Source organism: Propithecus coquereli, unplaced genomic scaffold, assembly GCF_000956105.1.
Source record: "Propithecus coquereli isolate 6110/MARCELLA unplaced genomic scaffold, Pcoq_1.0 Scaffold104, whole genome shotgun sequence".
NCBI classification, from domain to species: Eukaryota; Metazoa; Chordata; class Mammalia; order Primates; family Indriidae; genus Propithecus; species Propithecus coquereli.
The window spans coordinates 7,972,362-7,997,609 of NW_012134303.1; the positions used below are offsets into that span (position 1 = coordinate 7,972,362).

At 40.8% G+C, this 25,248-nt stretch overlaps 1 protein-coding gene across 2 annotated transcripts in view; it reads right to left on the bottom strand.

Moving 5' to 3' along the window:
- DCX (doublecortin) overlaps nucleotides 1–25,248 on the bottom strand; it is a 99,271-nt gene that overhangs the window by 16,556 nt on the left and 57,467 nt on the right. The window contains exons 4-5 of one of the 2 annotated variants that reach the window (XM_012644710.1): nucleotides 12,584–12,686; nucleotides 10,533–10,655 (exon numbers count right to left, since the gene is read on the bottom strand). In XM_012644710.1, the coding sequence (XP_012500164.1) occupies nucleotides 10,533–10,655; nucleotides 12,584–12,686 (226 nt within the window). Of the gene's footprint in view, nucleotides 1–10,517; nucleotides 10,656–12,583; nucleotides 12,687–25,248 lie in introns of both variants that reach the window. The other variant, XM_012644704.1, reaches the window with a different exon arrangement.

A 25,248-nucleotide genomic window follows, 5' to 3' on the forward strand; every position in this document is an offset into this window, starting at 1 on the left:
TGAAAATCTTATCAATAAAAACAGGATAATAATTATGGTTTGTTGAGTGTCTATGATAGGCCAGGTGCTCTGCTCTTTCTCCCCTCTCTCTTTCTCTCACATGCACACACACACACACACACACACGCACATACACGTTCCAGTTAGGGGTAGCAAAGTCAGGATTTGAACGCAGGTCTCTGATTCCAAAACTCATGTGGTTTTTGTTTTGAATTCTTGCTACATAGGCTTTTCCTCTCTGAAAGTATTAATAATTGCTTAAGAAATTGCTTCCTATGACAATTTTCTGATGGGGGCTAGGGAGAAGGGGGAAAAGTTGTGGTAGAGAAAAGAGAAAAGAATAGGAAGAAGGTAGAAGCGGACACCAGAGCTGACACCCATCGTCGGGGCTCCTACCCTGTTTGATCTGGTTTAAATTAGAAAGTGGTTAGCAAGAACTTGCTTTCTTTCAGCGAACCAGCTGGCTATCATACACATTGTCATGAAACAATAGCAAACAGAGCAGGCAGCATGGCATGTGACTACCCTCATGGCACAGAGCTCTCTGGGAAGATGGTATCTGTGCCCTGTCTGTCACCCCCCTCATTTGGTGCCCTTCAGCTATGCGGCACAATTGCCAAGGTTGATCCTGCACAGTCTTGGCTCTCACTGGCTTCTCTCAATGATTATGCCAGTCCTTGCCCTCATGCTGATCTTTAGCTCCTTGGCTTTGTTGGCCTTTCCTGTCAGAATGGAATAGGACAAGCCCAAACAGGATGGCTGGTAAGACAACTAGGCTGTCTTACCTATATTTACAGGGATTTACATATACGAGGGAAAATGGGTTCCCGGGAGTGATGAACAAGGTGTGTATGTGTGTGTGTGTGGGGGGGGGCATTGGTTATCAAAGGCCAATAAGAGAGTCCAGTATCTGGTGTGTGTGGCCAAGGATAGAGTGAGGTTACCAGCCAGGCAGTGTTGATGCTGAGCTCCCAGACTGTGGATTCCCTCCTCTGGGGGCTGGACTGATCTCTGGAAATGAGGATGCAGCTGAGTATAAGTTGGGCATAAGTGGCCCCAGGTGTAGCAATCATAGACCTATCTGGTCAGCCAGTTAAAGGAATCATTATACTTTTTGGGTTCATGTTCACGTGACCAAAATGGCACAGAAAAGGAAGGGCCACCTTAGCATCTGTTTTTCTCCCAACGTTTGACTGAAGACCAAACTGATTTAACTAACACTCATTCACTTAGCCCTGGTTGTGCCTCCCATTTTAATCCCAATACTTGAGCCCAACTCAAAATCAAGCCTCTTGGTTTTGATTTGATGTCCATATTAAAATACTGCCTACTGAAAATAATCCCAGTCTACCATAAAAGTTATGAAAATAATTTCAGAGCCCTTTTAATAATTGCAGTTGTATTCCTACAGTTATTTCTGAAGCATTTCACTGTACATGAACTCGCATGATTCTCCAGATAACTCTAAGAGATGGTGGCCAGATATTGCTATTTTCCTTTTAATCAACAAGAATACAGAGGTTCAGAGAGGGTATAACTTGCATGAAAGGGTAGTGGCTTCTGGGACTTCCAGAATCCATTTCAAAGTTCCTTAAAGTGAGCACATCACATACCTCTCACTGTGACCTTTTAGTGATTCACTGTCTGTCTTGTGCTCTCTAACTCCCTAATGCCTTGCAGAGGGAGATCTCACACATAACTCAGCCACTTCCTCATTTTTCTCATATTGAGATGCTCTAAGCTTTTCTTCATTTCAGTCCAAAGATACCCTATTTTCTCCTTACATATAACAGGGAGTTTTTCTGGAAGGCCATCCAAGTGGAACCAAGGTGGTTTCAACTTACTTCAGAACAAGGCCAAGAGACAGATCCTATGGTTTTCACACATCTATTCCAAAAAGCCCTTGGGCTGGATGTCTGGATTGCTTTTGCTAATTGTTTCTGCTCAGTGGAAAAGCTTTTGTCTCTTTCCCCAGACCCATCCATTAGGAAAGTGAGAGCTAAGAGCCCAGAAACAGTTCTTCAATGATTTGATCATAGGTTTAGTTCTCAAGCCAAATTCAATCATAGTTTATGAGATACTGAAGGTTCAGAAGATAAAATTTGAATTTTAAATCTATTTCCTACAGTATCTTGGACAGCATGCAGTTGTGAATCCTTTAAATAAGGGGAGAAGAAAGAGTCTTTCCTGTTGTAAAACAAATACATGTACCCAATCCTGCAATATTTTGACACAGATGAGTTTCCCTCGAGAAGAGGACATCTGTAAGGGAGTTGATGGAAGTGCCAGGATTGTTTTCTCAGGCTTGACAATGCTGTCAACATTTATTTCCTGTTCTGCTCAGAACATGTTTCTGGTGGAGCAAGCCTGTCGTCAATGCTCACTACTGGTTTTTCTGGGGCAGGAACTAAGACAAACTGTCCTTCTCTTAATTTGTAGAAAGAACATAGGCTTTGTAATCAGTCAAACTTTTAAATCCTGGCTTAGCCATTTCCTAGATTTGTGACCTTAGGCCTAACCTAACCTCTCTGAGTCTCAGTTTCCCCACCTGTAATATTTGAATAATAATATCTCTATTGTTGTTTTGATAATTACATGACAGACTACACATAAAATGCTTAGCCAAGTGCCTGGCACATAGGAGAGGTTCAATAAATTGTATCTGCTATTGATATGACTACCACCACTACTAGAAATGGTAAGAATTGAGTAACTATAAATTATATAGGCACCAAGTCAGGGAATCCCATTCCATGAGAAATGAGATACCAATCTATACAGTCTGAGGACTAATTCTTTGGCTAACTGGTAAGGCATTAGATGATTGATGTTTTCCAGAGTTGAAAGCCATTATTTCTGGTTTTTGCATTTTATTGTTGTGCTCTACAAAACACAACCATTGGCCCTCTCCTGTTCTCTCTTTTTACCTGAGAGGCATTACCATGGAGGTTGGTCAATAAACAACATGGAGTCATTGAAAGTTTTAGAGCAGAGGAGTAACACAATGAAAATGGTGTTTTAGGATGAAAAATGTGGTGGCACCACACCACATGAGTAAGGGGACAGAGATTTGAAACAGAAATGTTACTAAGGAATCTGTGGAATAATTCAGGCATCAGGTAGTCAGGGAAAGAAAGGGATTACTGTGCGAGTCATGTGGAGATGGTTCACACGTTCAACAACAACAATAGCGTATGGTGAACATGAAGGATTACAGAGTGTGAAGAGTCAAAAGTAGCATCAAAATATTGAACCTGGGGAGGATGATAATTCTATTGTCAGACAAGGAGTTGGGAGGGGAAAATGCTTTTGATTTTTAGATACATGGTATTTGGCACCTATAAGTGGGATTGTTTGGTAGGCATTCATGGGTCTGACATCCAGAAGAAAGGTTGGGACTGGAGATGTAGATTTAAGAGCCTCCTCCCTGTACTCTGCTATGCCATATTCATCACCACCTCTGCAGGCTTTCCCCCTGCCAGAAATAGCTATTTCCTTATCAATTGACATCTAACCCTCCTTCAAGTTCCATTTCTTCTGTGAAGCCTTCCCTTAGCACCCTAGCCCCTGATGAGCTCTCTCCCATGAACTACAATAGTACCAATAACACTTACTGCCTGTATCTCTCATTTATTTGGCATTTAAACAAGTCATTACCATTAACACTACATTAATGGTACAGTGGTTACAATTGTGGACTATGGAGCCAGAATGCCTAGGTTTAAATCCCAGTTCTAGCACTTACTATTAATAGCTGTGTGATCTTGGGCAGGTCGCTAAATTTTATATGCCTCAGTTTCTTCATCAGCAAAACAGGGATAATAGTACCTACTTCACAAGGTTGTTATAAAGATTAAATTAGTTAATACATGTAAAGCTATTAGAATAGTTGCTTGGAACATAATAAGAAGTATATAAGTATTTGTAAATATTTTTTTAAAGATTGACATTTATACCGGCTCCTCAAAGAAATCATAAACTTCTTAGTGACAGGGAATTCCTATCATTTCTTTTCCTCATAGCACCTAGCACTACTAAGTACTTCACCAAAACTTTGGAGATTTCATTGTATTTAAACACAAGTCTCAGGCCAAACCAAGCTGATAGGACTCCTGTTGTAAGGAGACACCACCATATCCCATGCACTGTGGGGTGCTCAGTGGCCCCCACTATACTGCTTGCTCCAACCATCTTCTAAGCAGGTTTTAGAAAGAATCAGATTGGGGGAGGGACCAGGGAAGTTTTTCTCTTCCCATAGCTCTGCCAAGGACACTGCCTCCCTTTGGATTGGAGCTGATGGGATGTCTAAGACTGAGCACTGGAAACAAAGGCACCTAATTACTTGTGGCGCTGTGCTCAATGCAGCACAAAGAGAACGACACAGACACCGCTGCCCCACCCCCTGCCTTCCCAAGTCCCTAGCCTGGAGGTGGGGGAAGGGTGAAGGAAGCCAAGAAACAAGGACTGTCCAACAGAAACCTTTTCAGTCACCAGACTGGACATCCCACATCCTACTTCACGTTAGTGGGACACCACAGAGAATGCCTACTGGGAAGTCAAGAGAGCTGGGTTCTGGCTGTTAGGTGCTAAATAGTCGTGTAACTTTGGGAAGACCCCAAGATCCTAAACTTTGTATCTTAGTTCTCCAATTATAAAAAACCTGAGTAATTATCCTTTTCCAACCTGATTCACGGTGCTATTATGAGGGACAACAGAGGTTATGGATTTGGAAATACTTTGCAAAGTGCACAGCATTTAATTAATGTAAAAGATTGTTATCTTAATCCTCTCCTAGCTAGAGAAGAAAAGTATTTTTGTGCTGTTTAATATAGTAGCCACTAGTCACATGTGGCTAGTGAACACCTGAAGTATGGCTAGTCAGAATCGAGATGTGCTATAAGTGTAAAATATAATACAATTTCAAAGAATGTAAAACATTTCAATTATTTCTTATATTGATTACATATTGAAACAATATTTTGAATGTATTAATAAATATATCAAAATTAATTTCACCCATTTCTTTTAACTTTTTAAAGTGTAACTAGTAGAAAATGTAAAATTACACATATGGCTTGCATTTGTGGCTCATGTCATACTTCTATTGGACAGAGCAGGCTAGACAGTCACCTTCAGAAAGATCAGAACAACCAGGTCCCTCTATCTTAGGTAAACCAAAGCAGCCTGCTAGGTTTAGAAAAAGAGGACCCTGAGATACCTTCCCTCCAGGACCCCCTGCTGTTTTGTGTCCCTTGAACTTCCCTTCTAAAGGTTGCAGAGAAGCCATTCTTTCTCAGCATTTGGTCTTGAACTCCTGAGCTCAAGGGATCCTCCCACCTTGGCCTCCCAAAGTGCTAGGATTACAGGGGTGAGCCACCTCACCCGGCTGATTTCTTTCTCAGCTTTTGGAAACAGGGTAGGTTGGACTTTCAGGAATAGGTGAATGTGAGTTGGGGGAAGGGAGATGGAGGACATTGGATTGCTACAACAATAACTTACTGTTGAAGAATAGCAAACTAATTATCACATTACAATTTTCTCAGCCTACCATGGTGGGTAATTAGCTTCCTTGGGGGCTCCTTAAAAAAAAAGAAAGAAAGAAAAAGAAAAGATCCTTTCTCAGCAACTAGCTATTTGGTCCTTTTAATTCAATTCAATTCAATTGGGGGCAAAATTACATAAAGAGAAAATTAACACATTAATGACTGAAATGTAAACAAAGAGAGATACCCTAGAAATATCTTTCTTTAGTTCTGAAGCCAGGCTTGCCTTTGCCCATCAAAATAGTAAGTCCTGGGTTAATCAAAATGTGGCACTGCATAGGCTTTCCTTCATATATCCCACAGGAGCCTCCTGGGCTCAGATTTTATTCTTTTACCACGGTTTTTGGCTTACTTTACAGACAGACATGGCTAATGTAACTTGGAGTCTTAAGAGTCCATCAGCTCTGGCCAGTGAGAATGACCTCCTTACTCCTTACAGGAATATTTTATAGACAACCAAAGCCTTCCTTAACTTGAGTTTAGGGCTTAGCAATAGACATTCTATTGGGGGTAAACTCAATATTGGCAGGAGTGGTCACTGAACTTGAGGGGAATAAAGTAGAAAGATTTTGATTTATTCATGGGCAGAACAGGAAAGAGACAACTTAAGGACCAAGGACTAAAAGGAATCAAATTACGGTGCAAATTATAGATCAAATAGCATCAATTTATGAAACCTTAAATAGAACTTAACCCAGTTGTTAACTCAACCATGAATTGGACCAAATATGTATATATTAAAATCTAGCAAGCTTGTTCAAACCAGAATCAAACTTATATATTTTCTAATAAATTAGAACATTAAAACATTCCTTAAGTTGAACCTGAACTGAGTCGGTGTTTCATTTGGTTGGAGTCCCTGCTGAAGAGAAATATTTGGGGCTTTCTTTTGCCTTTAAAGGAAAGTAAAATTCCCTGGAAATGGCCTATCTTCCAGAACCTTTAGTTACTCAGGTTTAATGAAGATACATGAATCCATCCACAAGTTCCAGATCCAAGACAGACTAACAGGATGGAAACAGGGTTGTACTACCATGTCTTAGAAAAGAATAAAGACTTTCTGCCCCAACCAATGCCATTATTCTTTGGTTAAATGCATATTAGCCTGTGTCTGTCCCTTGCTAACAGCTCAGAAAAATCTTGACATTTTATGAAATAATTCTTTCTTCTCAAATCTCAAATGTCTATAAGGAGAAATTTATGCCAAATGAAAACTATGCATTGCCTATAGCTCATCATTCTAGTTATCTGATTCTGATTCTGTGGGAGTTATTTTACAACTCTGTAAATTGTGAATAACTGATAACAATGGAAAATTACTCGCATGTATAGACATGCAAATTCTGAATAATCTAAAGAGGATACCAAATCTTAGAGAAGGTAAGAAATTTGCCCCACATCTCAAAGCTGGGAAATGGTGTGGCTAGGCCTTCTTAGAGAGTTGTCTCCCTCTCCTCTTCCATATACTAACTCCCCCTACCTCCCAGCTTGCAATGGTGCTGAGTGAGGTAGGGGTGGAGAAGAGAAAATGGGTATATCAAATTGAAACCTTACCTAAGATACCATTTTGCCTAAGATCAGCTTTGCCCCTATGTTCACTGAGTGAATACATTGGACTTGGCTCTAAACAAATTGCCATGGAACAGATTTAGTAATCTAACATGGATCCTCCTACCCTTTGGGGCTGGAATCATGTGGAGGCTCTAAACACATCATCTGAGATGAGCCCAAGCATTCTGGAAATTGCCATGAAGGTCGTATAGACTAGGGTTTGGCTTTATTTATGTTCATGAACATAATGAACATAAATGAATATTCCAATTCTCTCTACTGAGCACACCACTTCAGATTGGTGGTAGGGACAGTAGTTGTTTGTAATGCTGATACCCGCCAAGTATATTCTCCTCCCCCCTTAAATTGGTTACTCTGTTTATCTTGTGAGTTTGAATGAATCCCTTTTCCTTTTCCTTAGTGAGGGAGTTCTGAAGGAGCAAAAGCAGGTCTTGCCTGCTTAGGCCTGGGTTGGGATCTATTATAACTCCTTTCAATTTGACAGATATTCATTGAGTCTTAATGTATTCCTGTCCTGTCTCTAATACCTTAGAGTCAGTGAGGTGCATATTTTGTAGAAGGGAAATTCTGTAGGTAGCATGTTGGAGATTAGTGATTTGATATATGATTAAACTGTGTTTAATTATGGGTAGTTGTGTTCACGTGTGTGCTGGGTAACCAACTGGATACAGTCTGCAAAGAGAATCTATTTACTTCAAGCTGATACCACCTGGGAATTTCTAACTAATGGGTTATATGGTGGTTTATAAATAGGTCTACAAATTCTTTGATATTTCTCCCTTGAAGAGGTGGAATCTAATTCTTCTCCCTTGAATATAGTCTGGACTTACTGATTGTTTCTAATGAATAGAATAAAGGAGAAGTGACAGTGTTGGCTTTGGAGACTAAATCATAAAAGGTACTGCCATCTTGGAAGTAGATCCTACAGCCCCAGTTGAGCCTTCGGATGACTGCAGCCCCTACCAATACCCTAACTGCAACCACATGAGAGACCCTGAGATAGACCCACCCAGCTAAGCCACTCCAGAATTTCTTGCCCACAGAAACTCTGAGCTAATAAATGCTTGTTTTAAGCCACTACATCTTAGAGTAAATTCTTTCACAGCAATATATAAGTAATGCAGGTTAGAAATTCCAGAAATAGCCAATGCTGTTTCTGAAAAACAATTAGCTAAGCAATTATTGCCCAACTTTATCAATGTTGACCAAGTGTTTTTAAAGTATGTTTTTTGCAAGTCTCTACTTAAGAACTGTCCAAACAATTTTTTTTTCAGTCTCAGTGTCAAAACCTAGGTCTTTATAGTTTCAGCAATACAAATTTGCTTAGATAGATTCACGGGCTTTTCTGCACATTTGAACAAGATAGCACCAAATTACATGTATTTTTATTCCTTCAGCAAACGTTATTAAATGCTTACTGGGCTTCTAGCACCATGCTGGGTAAAACAGGTGCTTCTGTGGATCAATTCATTCACAAACATTACTTGAGCACACTGGGGGTCAGGCACTGTGCTCTGCCCTGAGGATACAAAAATGAACATGATACCTTGAGTGGCTCAATATTTAGTTGGGGAAGTAGACAGGTAAATACATACTTCACAACACAGTGTGGTGAATATTACCCCAGAGGTATGAATGACATACTATGGTATTGCACAGAACAGAACAACTATCTCTGTGTGAGGCCTTGAAGGATGAATAGGAGTTTTCAAGCAAAGAAGACTGGTGGATTAGAGGGATGGCATTCCAGGTATGGGGGAACAGGTTGTGCAAAGACATGGAAGTAGTAAAAGCCTGAGCTGCCTTTTCACACTTTAGCTTCCTCTACCTGAGAATAAAGAGATGGCTGGTTATATGCATGCTCCTGGCGGTGTGAGACAGGCAGGACAGGCTGTTTTACTAGGCATAAGTATTTTAGAGCCAATAGGCTGCTCAAGCTGCCCCAAACTGAAAGGCCCTTGTGCTTTCCCAAGGCTTTCAGGCTAGAAGAATTCTCATGATGAACCCTGAGCCTTGGGAAGACAAATGTGTAAGTCTTCTGGACCATATAATTTCCTTATTGTGAAGAACTCAAATTGTCTATGCATGAGTCTACTAAGCTTCTAAACTTGGACTTCTGGGGCCTTTTATTTTTAACATTTGTAATAAAAGAATGGAACACATTGCCTTTTAGATCAGTGCCACTCAAACTGCTGGTCCAAGACAAGATAGAGGTTGCATCTAAACATAAATCAACCTGTTGCTGCCTTCATCAATAAAATCATGATCTGAAAAAAAAAGTCAGCTGAACTAAATGATTTGCTTAGTGGCATAGTTGATTTACATTTGGCACAAGCATCTAATCTTACCACAGACTGGCTGATAACAAATAGTTCATGGGTTGGCAGTGATCCGTAGACCACATTTTGTAGATAACTCACTCTCCACTAAGTAAAATCTTATATGACAAATCTCTTTGTTTCCTTTCAGAACCTGGTCTATGCTTTCTTTTCCCATTGTGAGAGTGAGGCAACTTATCTTTTATTTTTGGGATATGGCAAAGTCATAACATGTAACCAAAATGTTTGTACCCCCATAATTTCCTGAAATAAAAAAAAATCACCAGCTTTGTGACTTTGACCAAGTAAAAAAATAAAATAAAATAAAATCAGTTAAGAAATAAAATGTTCACTTACACTGTATTATAATTAAATAACTACATGTAAAAATAATAATTTTTTTATTTTTTAATTTTATTTCAAAATATTAAGGGGGCACAAATGTTTTTGTTACATGAATAGCTTTTGTAATTCTTGAGTCAGGGCTATAAGTGTGCCCATCACCTCAATAGTATTCATTGAGGTAGGTAGGTTAGGTAGGTTTTTGCCCCTCCCCTCCTTCTTCCCCCCAAGGCAACTTATCTTGTCTCCTTTTTTTTAAACTGTATATATTTATGGTATACTTGTCTCCCTTTTTGTTTTGGCTTCTAATTAGTTCGGAGTCAAATGTGAAGCTCAAGTGCATCAATTCTGTTGACACTTCTGTAAAAAATGATAATTGTTTACATTCTTGTTCTTGATTCTAATTTTCAATTTCAAATTCATGTTTGACTTGATTATTTCATTGAATACGTTTTTGCTGGATGATGTTGAAGACGATGACAATGATGACAACCATGACAATAAGCATTACAGCAAGCATGGCAAATGGGCCAGATTTCTGATCTGCATCCATTTGAGTAGAATAAGGGTTATGGCTGTGCCTCCATGACTCCAAACAAGTTTAACTGTTTTCATCTCTGAATTAATAGAATTGGTTTTCATGGAGACACAGCGGTATTCATGAGGAACTCATTCCTCTGCATGCAGAGGGCATCAGCCTCCTTAAATGAAGTCAGCGTGCAGTTAGCAGAAAAGCACTCACCGTCTTGGTCGTTACCTGAGTCAGCTGGAGACTTGCTTCGGCGCATGGGGCCAGGGCTCTTGGCTGAACTCTTCTGAGGTGTCGGGGACGCCTTTGGGCCAGCTGTGGCTGAGGGGTTTCCCTTCATGACTCGGCATTCTGGGGCAAAAGGACACAGACAGCTTAGTAGAGGGTAAAACTGAGACTCAGCATGTTACCAGCCTCTGCAAACTGAAATAACCACCACAGGCCAAAGCATCTAAGTGGCTCAGGACTACAAGGTGGTCCTCATTGTTTGTAGGAACTATGGCTCTGGGAAAGGAGGTATGGGGGAAACTTCCAGAAGTCACCTGAGCAAAGTTAGGTATTTAAGTCCCTGGATTATGGAAACAAGGGCAGAAGTCCAAAAGCAGATCAAGCAGGTAATTAAATAGTTAACTCAATCATTTGTGCACAACATAGCCATGTCCCAGAATAGTAGCTATTAATACAATGTTTAATTAATTTCCTTGGCGTAGAGATTGACAGCTGAGAGACTACAGCCACACAGACCAAACATCCATGAGTAATTTAAAGGAGAGGGAGGGAGCTACCATTATTGTCTATTACATACCACACACTGTAATAGGCACATGATGGATGTCATGTCATTTTATATAAATAAGCACTACTACCACCACCACCATCTTGCATTTCTAGAGTTCTTTTTATTTTCAATGTACATTATCATACTCCTTTATGCTGGTTTAATGAATTAATGACTCTGCCACTCAGAACCCAAGAAAGGTTGCGGGTGTGTAAGAGAGTCTGCCAAATGTTCCTGCATTTGCCCTGGCCCCAGTCTGACACATCTGGCTACCCTTTCTCTGCAGGTTACTCAACATACCCTACTATGGTAATTTTGGGCACTGAAAGTGCGAATTTTTAAGGGGATTATTATTATATTCATTTTGCTGCTGAGAGTACAAAAAGCTTAAGCCTCTTGCTTGGGTCTACAAAGCAAGAAAGTAGCAGAACAAAGACTAAAAGTCAAGTCTCCTGAGTCCTACTTTAGTGTTCTTCCCATTACAGATTTTCCAACCTTGTGGTGTGCAAAGTGGGATCAAACAGCTGGGTACAGCGTGGTCTTTCCTCTCTAGACACCTCCTTGTTGTCTCCAACTTAAAAAATACATGGAAATATAAATTAACTAGAAAGATTAGGGGAGCTATTCCGGTAAATTGAGTTTTTTTAGGAAACCGAGTTAAGCAGAATGCCCATTTTTGTTTCATTTCTTGTTTTGGTTGATGAACTTTAGTGGTCACGGTCCAGAGCTGGAGATTTAGAAGGTATAGGAAATTGGACATAACCTGGGTTTTGCTTAGTGATTTGCCTCTTCTAAAAGGGAACACAGTAGAAATGCCACCTGTTTCAGGGTTCTTGTCATTTGAGTTGTTTGTAAAGTCTATATTAGTAAAACTCTCTGTGTTTTACTCACTCTTTACTCATCCTAAGTAGGAAATATGTTTTGAATGTGTTTTTTCATCAGGATCCTATCCTAACCTTGTTGCTGTGTGAGCTAATTCACCTTTAACTTATACCTGGAGCTTGGACTCAAGCAAAGAGAGGTGGGAAGATGTTTAGCTCCTTCCTGAGATTAACAACCCTCTGGAATCCTGAATCATAAAACAGCGGAATGGGGCAGCAAGGCGTTGACACTAAGAATATAGTAGAAAAATCTTTCTAAAATGGACCCATCATTATAAGCCAAGTAGCTGGAGGATGTTGATTTAAAAAGAGTATATGTACAATATCCCAGTTCTGACTCCAAATGTTCCTTCCCATGGTCTGATTGTACCTGTCAGCCCATGTGACGCAATGTGTGGTTCAAGAAATATGTTCACTATTGGGGTAGATGGTGAGTTTTATTGAGTTTGGAGGCTGGGACTCTGGGACATCCAGTCATCCTTTTACTTAGTGATCCATATATCCAAATATACAGGAGAAAGACTAACAATATCTGCCCTTAAGGGACCATATATGGATGTATCCTAAGGGGTAGAAGCAGGGAGAACAATGGAGCAATAAAACCCAGTGGTTACGCTTACCATTTTCATCCAGGGAAAAGTCATCCTGAGCATAGCGAAATTTTTCAGGACCACAAGCAATAAACACATCATCATCGCCAAAGAAATCGTGGAGACAGGTTACCTGTGGAGAAAGTAGAAATATTGGATTGGTATCTGATGGTCTTGTGACAACGAACCTCACACCATGTTGGCAGGGCAAAAATCTTCATATATAAGCCATCATTCCCAGCTCCCAGGGATCCCCTTTTCCTCAAAACATTTACCATGCTCATAAATCTGCACCATGACCCCTATGAGTGATGATACACTGAGTGCCATTGTCTTTCCATGTTCCATGTGTGCTAGTCTTGTTTCTATTGCATCAAGAGTAAATTGAGACTATGTAGAAATGGAATGCCCCCCTCTGAAAAAAGTCAGCCAGGAGATGGCCCTACAAATGTTACCTTTTCTCAGAGCCTCAAAGACAGAGTGCTCCTGGCCCAACTCTGGGGCCAGGGATCTAGGCCAAGGCAGATGAGAAAAATCTTTTGCAGCCTGTGGCGGATAGACGCTGTAGCTGACCCAGAAGTGGAAACTCCTCTCTTTATCTGCATGTGTTCTAAACATCATTGCTTAACTGCTTCAGACACACAAAATTTGGACTTTTGCTAAAAATGGTCCAAGAATCTGATAGTGGCCCAGAATACCATTCCTCCCTGAGAAACCAGGAAAAGAAAACTGTGTTGACCACTTAAAACTTCATCGAGAGCAATGGGTCCCAACAGGCTTGAGTTCTTGCTGGTAGAGCCATGTTCCCAGGACCCTTCCAGCCCTGTAGCACCCTAAGCATTGCTGCTTCTCCACAACAGAGAGACAGTCTCCCCAACCCCCTTTCTACACAAAGAAATGAGGGTCCCTGGGAAAGCATTCTGCTCCCCGCAGTCTCCGCACTTCTCAGCTTTCCTAATTACATCTAATAATTAGTCCAGCACACCAGGGAAACCCCAGGAGGAACCACAGAATCAAAACATGCTTATCCCACTTCTTAGTTTGGAAGTGTTCAAAGCCTCTAATTGTTCTAAGCTTCCCATTCAAGCTGCCAGCAATGGCTTTCCAAAGGCACAGTGCTCACAAAATAACAACAGCTCATTGGGTACATATGTTACATTAGAAAAATATTTATATTAAAAACATCATCTCCCACCCAAGGTCAATTTTATCCCTGTTCCCCTAGCCAAAATGATTGCAAGCTTCACACAATGGGAGAGATGTTGAAAGATTATCCCCATTGTCTCAGCCTCCCAATCATCCAAGAGATGCCAAGAGAAGGGAAGGAGACTCAGAGGACTGCCAGGGTCACTCTTATTAAACCTCTTCCCAGTCTTGGGTCATGATCTCATCAAATAGGCCAAAACCCTTCTTCAGTCCACTTGTCCCTCACCCATTCATTCCACAATCACCAATGACAGTCAGAGCTAGCACTGATTGAATGCTTACACTGTGACAGGTACTCTGCTAAAGTACTTCCAAATCTGTCACCTCATTTCACCCTCACAACAAACCCTAGAAGTCAGTATTATTATCATTGCTATTTTAGAAATGAGAAAACTGAAACCCAGGGACAATAAGTAAATTATGCAGGTGGAAAGCAATGAAGCCAAATAAACACAGATCTATCTGACTTCAAAGCCTGTCCTTTTAACCACTCAGCAATACAAAGCACTCACATACAGTCCAGGCAGTGGGGAGACAAAGATGAATAAGACTCAGGCCATGGCTTCATGGAGCTCACAGTGTGATGAGGTGAGATACATTGAAATAGAGCATTTCAATTTAGTGTCATGAGCAATTGATTACCACATCCAAGTGACACCCATCACTGGCTGGCACTGTTGGTTCAATAGGCCTCCTGCAGATTGTCCTGGTAGCAGATCCAGTGACAGAGGCCACATGGCTTTGAGCCCTGCTACCGACCTCCCACCAATGTCTTCGACTTTGACTCAATAAAATCTGGAACCCCTAACTTTGATACATCAAGTGTCTCTCAATTGTTTATCCCCTGCCACCTCCTTGACCCTGAAGATCTCTGCCATGTCTTCTTGTTTAAGGCTGCCCTTGACCCTGACTGGCTGCCTTTTTTGTTGTTGTTGCTCATGAGTAGGGAAAGCATCACCCTTGGGTGTCCCTCTCCTAGTGGTCTCTAGAATTCAGCACTTTGTTTCAAGACCTGCCTGTATTTTATAGGTACTCACCTAGTCCTCCCCATTGGGTCACAGGATTCTGAATATAAAAACCAAGTTTATACCTCCTTCTATACTTTTCCATGGATCCTGGTAGAGAGCTTATCATACAGTGACAATTTAGTTAGGACTGTTTCTGCCTAAACTGCCTGCAAAGGAGGTAAGAAGGAGGAACATTCAGAGGCTTTGTGAGGATGTACAAAGACAGAAAAATAGGAATAAGAAAGATGAAATCAATTGTGTCAGATAACAGAGATTAGCATTCAGAGGCTTTGAACGGTAACAAAAACACACAAATTTAGGAACAAGAAAGTAGAAATGACTGTGAATTCAGAAGTTATTCTTCACATAATGATGCTTATTAGCTTGACAACCTAGATGAAACAGATTTTTAAAAGAAAGTCTAAATAATCAAATCAGCTCAAAAAGAAATAGAAAATCTAAACCAACTAATAGCTGTACAAAGAATTCAGTAAATGCTTCACACAGCAACCTTCCCCCCCAAAGTCACCAGAGCATTCATTTTAGAGGTATTTGTGGAAATTGCTTCCCAAGAAGAAAACCTAAAAGCTTGAAAGCTGCCATCTCAGACACATGCCATGATATCCTATTGTGGGACAACGGAGACTCACAGATTGCTCTGGGGGTTGCTGTTATAATGACCCACCCTCCTCCAACCTCAAGCCTCTCCACTCCCACCCAGGCTTTGGCAAAAGCCTTTGGATAACCCCTCCTTTGGGAAGCTTCTAAGAAAGACAAAGTCCCCTATGCTGCTGACAAACTCACAATGATGTGGCCGGCTTCAAACACATTCATGCTGCAATCCAGCTGTTTAGCATCAGGTTTCTTGTGTGATCCCTTTCCACATTTTACTGGCTCCCAAATGCAGGCAAATTCACATCGTGCATGTGGATACCCAGCTTTCCCAAATGCCTCGGGTATTGAGACACAGCAGCCCCCCATCTTTGTTATGGGGTTGGAAGAATAGAACATTCTCCATCTTAAATATGAGGAACCCAAGCCACAGAGAGTCAAAGTGGCCCAAGGATACACAGCTGGCTCATGGCAGAGTTGGGACTAGCATTCAGGGCCCTGCTTTAATTCAGGACAAAATAATTCAATTGCCTGAGAGAACATATCTTCCTAAAGCCCCGACTTCAAAGGCTTATATATAGCCTAGACAGGAGAGTTTCCATTTGTCCTAATCAACACCTGACATGCATTGGAACATCTTATTGGACTGAAAAAAGGAGCTTCTTTATGAATCATATTTTAAATCTATGTACAAGAAAATTCCTATTCATTACTGTAACTGGCAACTGAATATGTGATGGAGAAGGACAGGAGAAGGAGGGGAGAAGGAGGAAGAAAAGAAAGAAGAAGGAAAAAGAAGAAGGAAAAGGAGGAGGAGAAGAATAGAGTATAAGAAATAATTTTCAAATGAAACTCATGCTCACTTAACACCTGCTTTTTCAAATTCCATGGAGGTAATGCAATACAAGACACAGGCCTACCTTAGCTTACACTACAAATGTATGATTTTCCAAATCCGTTTTTTGAGATGGAATTTCCATTATCAGGTGACAACAGAAGTAGTAAATATAACAATCACTATGATACCACTTACAGCATCCTCAGGGATCAAAGGTCTTGCTGACATCAGCTTCAGTATGAGTCATACTTGTATATTTAATTCAGAGAAGAGAACACAAAGGCATGACACCTATCTTTATAATTAATCAACTGCCAGCACAAAATCAATAAAATCAACTTACATTAACATTGAACCATTAACTCAATGCTCTTCTTTAAAAAAAAAAAAACAGCAGGTGTTCGGGGTAGGGAACCCGGCTTGATTGTGCATTAGCGTGAACAATAGATTATATGGATGGTTCAGTGGCTTAAATGTTGAAGTACAAATGGGCAAATGGAGACAACAGATTACTGTGTGGGGGCAGTTTGAGTCTATCAGCTGCAAATGGAAAATTCACTGTGTGATGTGATTTAAGCTTGATTAGATTCTCCAGCCACACATTACAGATGCTGGCAGTTCTTGTACATGCCTGCTGCTAGTAGATTCTACATTTCACTTACCTAATTATTCAGAAAGAAATGTCATCTGGGGACATAAAGTCTTAGTTGTATATCTATGAGACTCACTTTGAACGTGCAAAACGTTTTCATTGAAAGTTCAATTCCACTAATATTGATACATTAAGCACTTACTAGGGCAAAGGAACTCTGTGAAAGATATGGAAATGTACAATAAAGAGCCTCTGCCTCCAGAGAGTTGACAGCATAATAAGCAAGTGGGAACTATACAAATAATTGGAATACAAGGCAGGCTGTTGTTAGCACGATTTTAGAAGCACAAAGAGCAAGGGAAGCGCAGAAGACAGAAAGAACAATTCTAATCATGAACTGGGGAAGGCTTCCCAGAGAAGATGACGCAAAAATTGAGTCTTGAGGGATGAGTGCAATATAGGTTGATGGAGACAGGAGGTATTTCAGGCAGAGGTAACTGCATGAACAAAGGCAGAGAAGCAGGATCGTGCCATTTTCTTAACGGACCTTGGTGGGAAAAAATAATTGCATCTTGTCGACTATAGTTACAGAGATTCTAACCTTCCAAAGCTGTGCACAGCACAATTGCCCAGACCCATCTGCTAACCTTCTGCACAAACGAAACATAAAATTGCCTACTGGTGGAATTCAGGGTAAAGAGAAGGGCAGAGAGTGTCCATGGGGAGGGGTGGCCCCAGTGGTGAAGAAGAGGGAACCCCTGTGGCAAGGAAGACAAACAACACTGCTTTTTCAGTCTTGCCAACAATGTGCACTGTCCATGGAGAGTGGCTGGCAAGCTTTGCAAAAATGAGTTAATGAAAGATTTAGTAAACATTACAGATGAGGCTTTTTCTAGAAGTTACTTCTACTCTCATTCCGAAATACTTCCTGTCTGCCAGCCTTGTACTGGCTCCAGTCAGAGGTTGGCATAGAGTTGGTTTGGTGAGCTGTGGCAATGTTTCTAAGACAATTCTGGCTTTCTTATTAAACTTGTTTTCCTGGCGTTATCTTGAAGTCTCACTTGTGGGTTTTTCATGTGAACATTTTTGCCTGGGCAAGCAGCTCCTTGGTTCCGCAGTGCGTCTTTTGGCACAGATTTTTTTTATTCAATGCCCTGAATTTCCCTAAAATCTCTGCTGAAAAAATAACAATGCTACTTGCACTTATATAATATTTTTACTGTTTTCAAAACACTTCCACATTTATAACATCTTATGTTATCTTCCATACTTCCAATTCTTCTCTCAACCCAATCCAATCAGACTTCCATCCCCATTGCTCTACCAAGACTTCTCTTGTCAAGGTCAACAATGACTTCCATGGTGTCAAATCCAATGGTCACTTCTCTGGCCTCATCTTATTCAACCCCTCAGCAACACTGGACATGAGCAAGTCCTTTTCCCTAAACACTTTCCCTTCTTAGCTTCTGGGAGACAACAGTCTTCTGAATTTTCTCCTACCTCAATATCCTTTGCTAGATTCTCTTCCTCTTCCAGACCTCTCAATATTTGAAAGCCCCAGTGCTCAGTTCTCAGAGCTTTATTTACATATATTTCTTTATTTACATATATTTACTAGGTGATCATATCCAATTCCAAGGCTTTACACACTGCTGTGGTTTGAATGTTTGTCCCCTTCCAAACTCATTTTGAAGCTTAATCCCCAATGTGGTAGTGTTGAGAGGTGGGTCCTTTAAGAAGTGATTGGGTCATCAGGACTCTGCCCTCGTGAATGGATTAATCCATTCATGGGTTAATGGATTAATGGGTTAATTGATTAATGGGTCATCATGGGGATGGGATGGGTGGCTTTATAAGAAAGGAAGAGAGACTTGAGCTAGCACACTCAGTCTCCTTGCCATGTGATACTCGGTGCTGCCCGGGACTCTGCAGAGAGTCCCCACCAGTAAGAAGGCCTTCACCCAATTCAGCCCCTCAACCTTGGACTTCTCAGCCTCCAGAACTGTATGGAATAAATTCCTTTTCTTTATAAATTACTCAGTCTCAGATAGTCTGTTGTAAGCAACAGAAAACAGACTAAGATACACACTATCTATTAAGATATGTTGATAACTCACACATTGATATCTCCAGGCCCTTCTTACCCTTGAACTTCAGACACATATATCCAACTGCCTGCTTAATATCTCCACTTGGTTATCTGACAGGCATCCCACATTTAATATGCCCAAGATTAAACTCTTATTCCCCCCCATTCTATTTCCATCCAGCTTTCCTTATCTCAAAAATGGTACCATAATTCCTCCAGTTGCCCAAACTAGAAACCTGAGAGTCATTTAAACTAGGACCTACTTTTCTCCCTCTCCGTGGTCACTGTCCTAGTCTGAGATAAACTACAATAGCCTCATAACTAGTCTCCATATGTCTGCTCTAGGCAATGTGCCCTTCCCCCACCTCCCCACATATGCCCATTCTGGTTTTCGTACAACAGTCAGAGCTGTATTTTACAATTTTAATCAGTCATATCACCCACCAAAGCCTGCCCATCATAGATAGAATAAAATCCAAACTCTTTATTTTGGCTCTATATTATCTTAGTCTACATATGCTAGCTCGCTCCAGCTGCACTTGTCTTCCTTCTATTCCTCAAACCCATCAAGACCTTTCCCACTTCACTTTTGCAGTTCCCTCTACCTAGAAGGTTCTCTTCCCAGATAATCACAGGGCTATGTTATACATATTTAGCCAAATTAAAAATATTAATAATATAATATACTAAACCATTGAATTGTACACTTTAAATGGGTGGATTGTATGGTATGTGAAATGATACATCAATAAAACTGTTAAAAAAGAAAAATATAAAAAACATTCATTAAAATTTATCCATTATTTACTTGTATTATAGCAGGAAATCTTTTTAGAATACTTAATCTGCTATATTACAAAAGCAGAAGTCAAATTTTACAATTCAGAGAGGTCTTCCCTATTGCTCAATCTAAACTAGAACCATCGCTACCACCATGAGAATCTGGGCTCCCTGAGAATAGAGCTCTCATCTATTTTGTTCACCACTGTATCCCCACTAAGTTAAAGTGCAAAAAGCCACATATTTTAAAAAATATTATTATCATCAGTAATAGTAAGGGTAAGAAGAATCTAAAAACCATAATTAAATCTTAGTTTCATAATTAAGGACATTGCAGTATATAAGGTTATCTCCAGGCCACTAGTGATCACTGTCCTCTGCATCATATGGAAGAGAAAGTTATAAGAGATGAAATTGACTTATTTACTAAATGCTGAATTTATTTGTTTTCTAATTATTTGCCTAAAAACAATACAATGTAAACCCTTTCCACGACTCAAGACCATTTCTTTTTTTTTAAATCTGCTAATTATTTAATGTAAGTTTCAATGTAATCAGACAGTAACAATGTTTAGCTCTATCTTAATTTAGCAATGATTTACCTATAAGCATGTTCTTTAAAAACACATCTAAGCACAAAAGAATAAAGAAATAAAGATGTCTTTTTTAAAAAATTTCACAACTTATGTATTTTAGAACAACAGTTCTTTACGTGCTTCAATCACTTTATGGGTTTTATCCTTTCTTCCTCTTTCACCCATCAAAGCATCCATTTCTTAAGGACACTGACCATGTGTCTAATTTCTTTTGTCTTGCCCCGTGGGACTTAGAGACTCTAGGAATAGACTGTGTTCTGTCAACTGACTCTTCCACTGGTTTTCTTATCCTCACAGCCAATGGTGACTCTCCTCACCCCATTCTAGAATGTTCCCCAGACAACCCAGTTAGACCAAAATCTGAACAGTCATATCTCAGCTGAATTATTGGCCCTCAAATTTACTCTTTTCAACCTTTACAATAATTTATCTTTGAATGGTGAAGGGCCATAATGACCCTTTTTACTGTTATACATTTGTCAGGTGCTCTCACCTCCATTACCTAATTTGATTTATTAGCCCCATTTTTAATAAATGAAGCATGAAGGCCCATGAAGGTTAGGTGACTTGTACAAGGTCACATTGGTATTTAGCGACAGGGCTGATACTAGAACTCAAGATAGTTTATTTCACTCTGACACACACTGAGTACCTAAAGCACTTATTTCCTAGATAGGGGAGACCTGGGTAGCATGAAAATATTAATATCAATGGTATAGAAAAGAGGGGCAGAGAGGGAAGATGGGAAGAAATAAGACTTTCTACCCTATTTTACCAGGAGCTGGTTGTGATTTAATAACCTGAGCTAGGCAATACTAGCCCCCTTGGAAGCCTGGCAACCCCTCAATGCTTAAGGGTGTTTTTTCCTTAGATTTTCTTTGCCATTTTTCCAAGAGTCTGTGTCAGCTCCCACTGGGGGCCTCTCAGGGATGAGAACAGCTGCAGAGGCGCTGGAGTTGGGCTGCTGAGTACATGCCCAGGACTGACACCTGCCCTTCCACAGGGCCCTGGGGACAAGTTGGCTCAGAGAAGCAGGGATGAGACAGAACTCCATTCATCAGAGAGAACTGGGGTGGAAAAACCCTGCTTGATCCTTTGGTACTATTAAGCTCTAAGGTTGGCTCTGGGCCCCACACAACTCCAAGTTCTGTTTAGTAAGGTCAATTAAAATAAGAGAGTGTGCTTGTAGGGCCCATTGCAGTTATCTGTTGAATTTAACAGTTACCTGATATCTGCTACACACAGAGCATGGTGGGGGCATGGCTTTGGAACTCTGTAGGTGAAGGAAAGGTTTGTTAAAGAAAGAAAGTTAATGTCTACCTACATTCTAGGTTACAACTTGCCACTGACTCACTGCTTTCTCTCTAGGTCTCAGTTTCCTCTGCTGTAAAGTGAGGGTGCTGATCTAGAGCCTTTTGAGGTCTATGTCTTTTTTGTGTGACAAGCCCTTTTGAGAATTTGATGAAAGCTATGGCTCTTCTCCCTAGAAAAATGCATATGTGCCCATAGATAGCTATTTTTTCCATATAATTTAGGGGGTTTAAGCATTTCCCTGAAGCCTGTCTATAGACCTCAAGCTAAGAGACTCTGGACTAGTGGATTTCTGAGGTCTTTTCTATCTCTGACAGTCTATGAAACATTCCAGGTTGGACACAGTTAATGAACAGAGACACCAGGGCCAGAATGCTGGCAGCTGTCGTGGAATCCCAGAGGCTTAACTGTACCCCCCTTCCCAGGCTTCCTGAGACTCCGGTCCAAGGGAAGCAAAAGGATATAAGCTCATTCCCTGCAAACTGAGTCCAAGGGAAGCAAAGGAGTGCAAAGTGATTTACAGCAAACCAGAGCTTTAAATGTGCATCAGACCATTGCCTCCCAGGTTGCTGGAATTTAGCAAGGATGCTAACTTTGCAGGATAGAGTAGGCACAAGAGTCATGACCTCTAAATGTTCCTCAACCACTGGTTAAGGATAGGACAAAAAGTGTGACTACTCAATTGGGAAGAGACATATAGCTTAATTATAGATGTTCTGAGATGGTAACTTAGGAGCTAATTCTCAACATGGCTGGACAGAATACTAATGTTCATAAACTTAGTTCACTTCCTTACACAATATCCCCTCCTTTGTAAATATATATTTTACTACCAAAAAAAAAAAGTCAGGGTAGAAGAAAAGAAAGAGGTTTGATGGGACCATCCATCAGGGTCCCAGTAGGAAACACAAGACATTCTTAAAGTAGGTAAATAAATTGACCAGAGCTTAATAAAGGGGATTAGTTACAAAAATATGGGCAGGATATAGACAAACCACAGAGGATACTATAGTATTTTGGGAATAGTAATAATGGGGTTCATTACCACCCTTAGGCCTGAAGGAGAGAGGGGAGGTAGCAGTTACCAGAACTCAGAAGGAAGGAGAGAGAATGACAATTATAGAGAGAGGACCCTCTGATAACAGCTGTGACCTTCAGTCAAGGGATGCCCAGCAACCTCTCAGTCAGTGTGCCAGGGAACAGATAGTCCAATCTCACTCTTCTCCTCCTGGCTGGTACTCCCCATTGGCCAAACACAGCTGGAATCCAGAAGACAAGGGAGCCTGTTGATACAAGTCAGCCTCCCAGGGCACAGGGCAGGGTGAAATAGGGTAGAGAGTAGAGAGGAGACCTGGAGAGGAAGGCATGGAGGGTAGATCTGCCACTGTAGGCAAGAGGAAAGAACTGATATTATAGCCCAGAATATAGGAGAGATGTGACTAGCAATTAGGCAATAATAGTATCATTTCGCATTTGTAAAAGCCTTTACACATTTCGTACTGCTTTCAGCCCATTGTCTGATCTAAACCACATAGGCAAACAGGTAGTTTTATTTTAAGGATAAGGAAACTGAGGTTCAGCCAATGTTAGGTAATTTGCAAGATCAAACGTCTACAAAAAGAACAGAGACTAGAACCTGGGTTTGGACTCCTGGTCTAGGACCAGTTCCACTATATTTTATTATCCCTTCTGTATCATGTTTCAGTCCACAAAGCTGTTCCTACAGGCCTTCAGAGAATTCCTGCTTCTTCTGATAGATGTGAAAATCCACCACAAGGGCAACAATGAGGGGGGAAAGTATATGGACTTCTTCCTCACATTTATAGGAATGGGTCAGTATGTGGGGCCATGAGGGAACAGGCTGAGTTGGAAGATAGGAAAGTGAATACAATGTTCTTTGCACTACTTTCCAGAGCAGAGGTTCTTAGATCCAGTTGTTGCCAAATTGCCTTAGTTGAAGTTCCCTATCCTCTCTCCCTCTTCCCTCTTCCAGCCTCTGGGAATGCCACCTCATCAGCTATATACTTCCAGTGTAAAGAATATAGTTGATTGAAAGTAAGGAAAGAAATGGAAATGAAGAAATGACAAGTTCAAGGTAAACATTAAGAAAAGAGAAACAACATATCTTTTAGAATTCAATTGCATAAAATAAAAAGTATGTTCACATTTGTTCTAAGTTGCATGTAAACTATCTATTAAGTGTTCAAAAATGATAATCACAAGCTGATCTACCACTGAGTTTACAATTAAGTGGGATTTGGGGAAAATTCTTTGTGTTCAATGTTCTTAGGAACTGCAACAGTGCTTGCCTGGTGGGAGTGATAAGCCAGGCACTGGATGTGAAAAAATGTTTAGGAAGGATGAGATTGCCAATGCCTATACCTGCTACCTTAGGCTCCCTGCTTGGAAGATAATGTAAAAGTTAGTGAATACTAGAAGGTTCAAGATCGATAAGCTTTCACAATTCACAACTTCTAGAGCAGTGGTACTCAGTCAGGGGCCATTTGCCTCCCTCCAACGCCTTCCTCCCAGGGGACATTGGACAATATCTGGAGATATTTTGGGTTGTAACAACTTGGAGGAGGGGTGCTACTGACATCTAATGGATAGAGGCCAGGGATGCTGCTAAATGTCCTACAATGCACAGGACAGCTTCCCACAACAAAGAACTATCTGGACCAAAATGTGAATAGTGCCAGGGTTGAGAGGTCCTGCTCCAGGGAATTTGGTGACTATCAAGATATGACCTTAACCCTGGCCACCATACTTTCCACTCTCCACCTCTAAAGATGGATTCCTTGCTCCCACTTATGGATGCCAGGTTGGCCACCCCTAGAATCAGCTCCATCTCAGCAGGCTTCTTGGCTAAGGCAGAATTTAAGTCATTTTCCAGGGTGCTGTTGCTGTTACTATTGTCTTTTGCTATTTAGTGTTTGACCCTTGGCCTTGCTTTAACCCTAATAGAAGCTTATTTCCTAGTTGCTAACTGCTTGTATGGTTAATGACTCACAGCCTGCCTAGACCTCTGGGTTTTGCAAGCTCTTGTAGTCCTGGCATCCTTCCCAGGCTCTGAGGTCCAACTTCATCCATGGTTTCAGTACAACACTGCCTTACTCATTCCATTCTGGGACACCAAATAGAGTTTGTGCTGGTAATTACGCTAGACTTGCTGCCTCTTAAATCTCTGTGAGAAAGATGCCAACCCCAGGAAAGAAACGACTCAATGCAGTATCAACTAATATAAGAGGTCCTCCTGCTGTGACTGTCAAAGAAAGCTGAGAGAGAGAGAGAGAGAGAGAGAGAGAGAGAGAGAGAGGATGCATTCTGGGGCAGCAAATTTTAGAAGACTTCTGTGTCAAGCTGGCCTAAGCAGAGACAGAAAGATGTCCTACACAATGGTGTTTTAGGGCCAGTTGAGCATTAGTTTCATATTTGAAGAAGAAAAAGGCTAAGAATACATTGAAACTCCACAGTTGAGATAATGTCTGGTTTGACCATTTCTCAAGTGTCAGCCTTGACCATTTCTCAAGTGTCAGCCTTGTGTGCCTAGATAGGAGTAAAAAGAAGGAATTTGAAACAACAAAAAGTATGACCCTGAAGGCAGTAGAACTAACTGCTGTTTCTCTAACAAACCTCCATGCCTGAATTTTGAGACTCAGGCAGT